This window comes from Lactuca serriola, chromosome 5 (genome assembly GCF_051521515.1).
Source record: "Lactuca serriola cultivar US96UC23 chromosome 5, Lser_US96UC23_V15, whole genome shotgun sequence".
NCBI classification, from domain to species: Eukaryota; Viridiplantae; Streptophyta; class Magnoliopsida; order Asterales; family Asteraceae; genus Lactuca; species Lactuca serriola.
This window is the reverse complement of record NC_136412.1, coordinates 235,866,336-235,871,445: the sequence shown is the minus strand read 5'-3', so window position 1 is coordinate 235,871,445 and position 5,110 is coordinate 235,866,336. Positions and strand designations below refer to the sequence as shown.

The following is a 5,110-nucleotide window of genomic DNA, read 5'->3' as shown; positions in this document are numbered from 1 at the left end:
TAATTTATTTAAATAAGATGAGATATATAAGGTAATGTAAGATGAAATGAAATTAGGTTGGAGGTGTGTTTACTTAAATAAAATAAAAAATTAAAGGCAAAATAGTCTTTTTAAATAAGACAAAGACTAAATGCACAACAAAAACAAAAAATAAACAATAACGAACTTAAATTAAAAAATAAGGTAAGAATCAAAGATTCAAATTACCCAAAATCATAGGGACTATTGGTATAATTTACTCTTTATCTAATATATTTTTGAAAATTTAAGTAAATGTCCACGGCAGCTGCCTTGCCGGCTCCATCGTTTCACCTCAATTGTCAATAAATAATCCCTTCTTACATTTTAGAAAGAGAAAGTGATTTTTAGAGAGAGAGTATCTGGTGGGTTTTGAGCTGTGATTTAGCTGTCTTCTTCTCTCTCATCCCCCTTCACACGCTCTCCCAAAATCTCTAGAAAAATCCCTCCTTCCATCACTCAAATCTCAAAACCCTCTTTCCTTACTACATTTTCAAAAATCTCATCGGGTTGCTTTTCTGAGTTTTGGGTTTTGGGTTTTCATTTTTAAAAGTTTTGCTCAAGCATCAGATGTCTAATTTCTTCAGATGAAGAACATCTCATCGCATTATTTCAATCTCTTGTACTTTGTTCTGTTTACATTATCAGTTGCTTGTATTTCTTGTTTTTCCGATGGTGACGGCGGAGGTAGCGGTGTTAGTGGTTCTGGTCCGCTCACTGACAGTGAGGCCATGTACATCCGGCAACGGCAGCTGCTGTATTACCTGGATGAGTTCGGCGACCGGGGAGAGAATGTAACGGTTGATCCTTCGTTGGTTTTTGAAAACCCTAGGCTCAGAAATGCTTACATTGCTTTACAAGCATGGAAGCAAGCAATACTCTCAGATCCACAAAATCTGACATCCGATTGGGTTGGATCTGACGTGTGCGGTGGATACACCGGAGTGTTTTGTGCTCCGGCGCCGGATAACCGGTCTGAAAGAACAGTCGCCGGAATCGACCTCAACCACGGTGACATTGCAGGGTACTTACCGGAGGAGCTCGGACTCCTCACTGATCTTGCTTTGTTCCACATCAATTCAAATCGGTTCTGCGGAACAATCCCGAAAAAGTTTCAGAAGTTGAAGATACTCTTCGAGCTTGATATCAGCAACAACAGGTTCGCCGGAAAATTCCCTAATGTTGTTCTTAAATTACCGAAATTAAAGTTTTTGGATATCCGGTTTAATGAATTTGAAGGTAATGTGCCTAAAGAGCTATTTGATAAAGACTTGGATGCCATTTTCATCAACCACAACCGGTTTCAATTTGAATTGCCGGATAATTTTGGTAATTCGCCGGTGTCGGTTATTGTTTTGGCAAATAACAAGTTCCATGGGTGTCTTCCGGCGAGCATTGGGAACATGTCTGATACGTTGAATGAGATTATAATGATGCATAATGGGTTGAGATCGTGTGTACCGGATGAAATTGGGATGCTGAATCAGGTAACGGTGTTGGATGTGAGTTTTAATCAGTTGATGGGACCATTGCCGGAGAGTATTTCTGGTTTGGTGAGTGTGGAACAGCTTAATGTGGCTCATAATTACTTGTCGGGAAGTATACCGGAAAGTGTTTGTAGGTTGCCGAGGTTGGAGAACTTTACGTATTCTGATAATTTCTTCACTGGGGAGCCGCCGGTTTGTTTGAATTTGGAAGTGTTTGATGATCGGAGAAATTGTTTGCCGGCGAGGCCGGCACAGAGGTCGGCTAATCAGTGTAAGATGTTTGCGTCGAAGAAGATACGTTGCAGTGCTTTTAGGTGTTCTCCGTTTGTTCCGGCGCTGCCGTCTCCTCCACCGCCGTCTCCTCCGGTGCCTGTACTTTCGCCACCTGTTATGACTCCATCGCCTCCTGTTTATACCCCACCATCGCCATCTCCTCCACCACCGCCGCCACTTTCACCTCCTCCACCTGTTTACTCACCGCCACCACCTCCACCGTCTCCCCCTCCTCCAGTTTACTCACCTCCTCCACCTCCACCTCCACCACCTCCACCTCCACCTCCACCACCACCGCCAGTTTACTCCCCTCCACCACCTCCACCATCACCTCCTCCACCGTCTCCCCCACCACCACCTCCACCATCACCTCCCCCACCATCACCTCCCCCACCACCATCTCCTCCACCACCTCCTCCACCTTCACCACCTCCACCACCTCCACCACCTCCTCCACCTTCTCCACCACCACCCTCACCTCCACCCCCATCTCCACCACCGCCCTCACCATCACCTCCACCTCCACCACCGCCCTCACCACCCCCTCCATCTCCACCACCACCGTCACCACCTCCTCCATCACCTCCACCTCCTTCAATAGCTCCGCCTTATTGTGTAAGACCACCACCACCACCTCCTCCCACTGCATCTCCACCTCCCCCACACTTTTATCCCCCACCTCCTCCCCTTCCTTACTACTATAACTCACCACCTCCACCACACTCGCCTCCGCCACCACACCATTCACCTCCTCCACCACACCATTCACCTCCACCGCCATCCTACATCTACTCTTCACCTCCACCACCGACATATCATTCACCACCTCCACTAGTCCATTCTCCACCTCCACCAGTCCATTCTCCACCTCCACCATTACCCCCTCTCTGTATAGAACCTCCACCACCACCACCTCCTTGCACAGAATACTCACCGCCACCACCCTCACCCTCCTCGCCTCCTCCAGTCCACCACAATTCACCGCCACCAATCCACCATCCGTCACCTCCACCAGTAATATACGAGAGCCCACCACCTCCAGCTCCATCATACGAGGGCCCACTACCTCCTGTAATTGGAGTCACATACGCATCTCCTCCTCCACCACCCTTCTATTGATTCTTTTAAGAATTTTCCTGTAATTCTCGTACTCAAAACTCCAACAAAGCCCTGCAATTATTACACTACAACCACCATTGTCGAATTTTTCATCACAATCTAGTGATGACGAAAAACATCAGGATTAGATTTTTGCGGGCATTATTACATGATCATCTTCAGAAAAACAGATAATCAAAGACGCAAGAATGGAAAAAAAAGAAAAAAAAAAGAGGTAAGAGGAGGATTCTTTCCCCCAATATTTATTCGAAATTGTTATGAGATAATTCGATTTGTGAAAATAAATTGCCAGGGAAAATTTGTAGGTTGCAGAGATGTTTTATGTATAGAGAATATCCATCATCGGTTGCTACTGCAACTGGTTTTGGTTTTTCTGGGTTTTTATTGTTATTATCATACTTTTGTTTTCAAATTTTATAGTATAATCATCAACATTTTTACTTGTATTTCTATTAATTAATTATCATCGTGAAGCTTTTTTCATTTCTGATTTATGCTTGTCTTCATTTTTTTTACTCATATGATCTCTGCAAATGCTGTTGAAGTTTGACTAATTCTCACATCTTGAATTTTGATTGATGTTACTTTACAAAAATCATAGATCTTGAAGTTTGAATCACTGATTTGTGGGATTTTGAGGAGATTCATGTGAAATAGTCAACTCTTATTGGATAATACTATTTGCTAGTAGTAATAATAAATTACATAAAGATTGGTTGAAAATGTGACCAAGATCCACTCAACTACTTTATTTCAAGTCGTAATTTGTTGTAAGATAATAATGCTTTTTGATGGTCTAAAAGAGCTGCTTTTCTTTGTTTTTGTTTTATGTGTAGATTCTCGATTTGGATTAAATGTTTTGCAAATCTAGCGTGTTTAAAAATGGTTATTTCTTCTTGATGTAGATTAAATTGCGTAAAAATATTTATCAAAACCCTAACATAGAAAACAAGGGAAGTTTTACCAACTTAAAGATATGTATGAAGAGTATATCTTTAATAAAAATAAAGCCAAGCTACAAATATAAAAAACCTCAATAAAAATTTGAGTTGAGATCTTATAAAATTGTCACCTCGTTATTTATTGTGCACTTATTTAGTGGTTAAATTGTGTCATGAACCCGTGAATCAAGAGTAGATTAGAGGGTGTGTTTTTGACGATAAAAAAATTTACTTTTATTTTATCGATAAATTTATAAAAGTTTGATTTTTTTTTTTTTTTTTTTTTTTTTTTTTTTTTTTTTTTTTTTAAATATTTATCTAACCATGGTACATATATGCAGGTTGTTAAATAAAAATTTATGATTTTTTTTGGGATCCAAACAAATTATATGTAATATTGTTGCTTCAAGATCTTGATTCTTTCTCCATTGGGATTGAATATGAAGGATTGCTATATATTTTTTTATTAGTTCTCCCAAAGATAATTTCAAATTTGAAAAGGAAGTAAATTACTAAACTAACCCACACGTTTATTGTTCCTTTCATGCCCTATAAAATGAAATTAACATGTTAAATGCTAAATAACCAAAGTAAAGGCCATCAACCATCATTACGGTTCCCTCACTTTTTTAAAGTTTAAAACTTGAGTTTGTGTGTGTCGAATGACTTTGACAAAGTTTAATATCATTTTAAGATATAATTATAACCTTGAGATTAATTACTAACAAGATTTTTTTACAACTAAAAACAATAAAATAACTTTTTCATTGAATGGATACACAAGAAAACGTTACAACACATTTAACACCATTCATATTGCCAAAACTTTAGGAACGTACTCTATTGTCTCCTTTAATCGTGGTTTTTATAAACAGAACCATGTAAATAGATATTCTCCTCGTGCACCAGGAACGTATTATTGTCTCCTTTAATCGTGGTTTTGCCAAAACCAGTCGCATGCTCCTCGTGCACCAGAAACACGACCAAAGTGTTGCTTGACCAAAGTGTTTGCTTGCCACAACCATGACCATTATCACAACCACATGATACATATTTATTGCCCTTGGTTTATTTTGGTCCAAACAAAGAGAGAGAAACTCCAAATTACCCTAAACATATTCTTGAATGAGCACCTTCCCTTTATTTGAATGGTAATGTGATGTAAAGAACCTTCACTAGTTGGAACCTCCAAAAATGTCAAAACCTTGTGGCCTTGTGTCAAACAATGACTCACTTGGTGGGGTTTTTTCTTTTAATATGTTGGGAGTTCTT

General features: G+C 39.8%; 1 protein-coding gene across 1 annotated transcript; it reads left to right on the top strand.

Moving 5' to 3' along the window:
- Positions 1–348: 348 nt before the first annotated feature.
- On the top strand, positions 349–3,380 carry LOC145053759 (uncharacterized). Its single transcript, XM_079001856.1, has one exon. The coding sequence runs from the start codon at positions 606–608 to the stop codon at positions 2,895–2,897; it is 2,292 nt and encodes a 763-aa protein (XP_078857982.1). The 5' UTR covers positions 349–605; the 3' UTR covers positions 2,898–3,380.
- The last annotated feature ends 1,730 nt before the right edge of the window (positions 3,381–5,110 follow it).

Coding starts and splice junctions, on each gene's coding strand:
- LOC145053759 (XM_079001856.1), top strand. CDS start 606: ATGAAGAACATCTCATCGCATTATTTCAATCTCTTGTACTTTGTTCTG.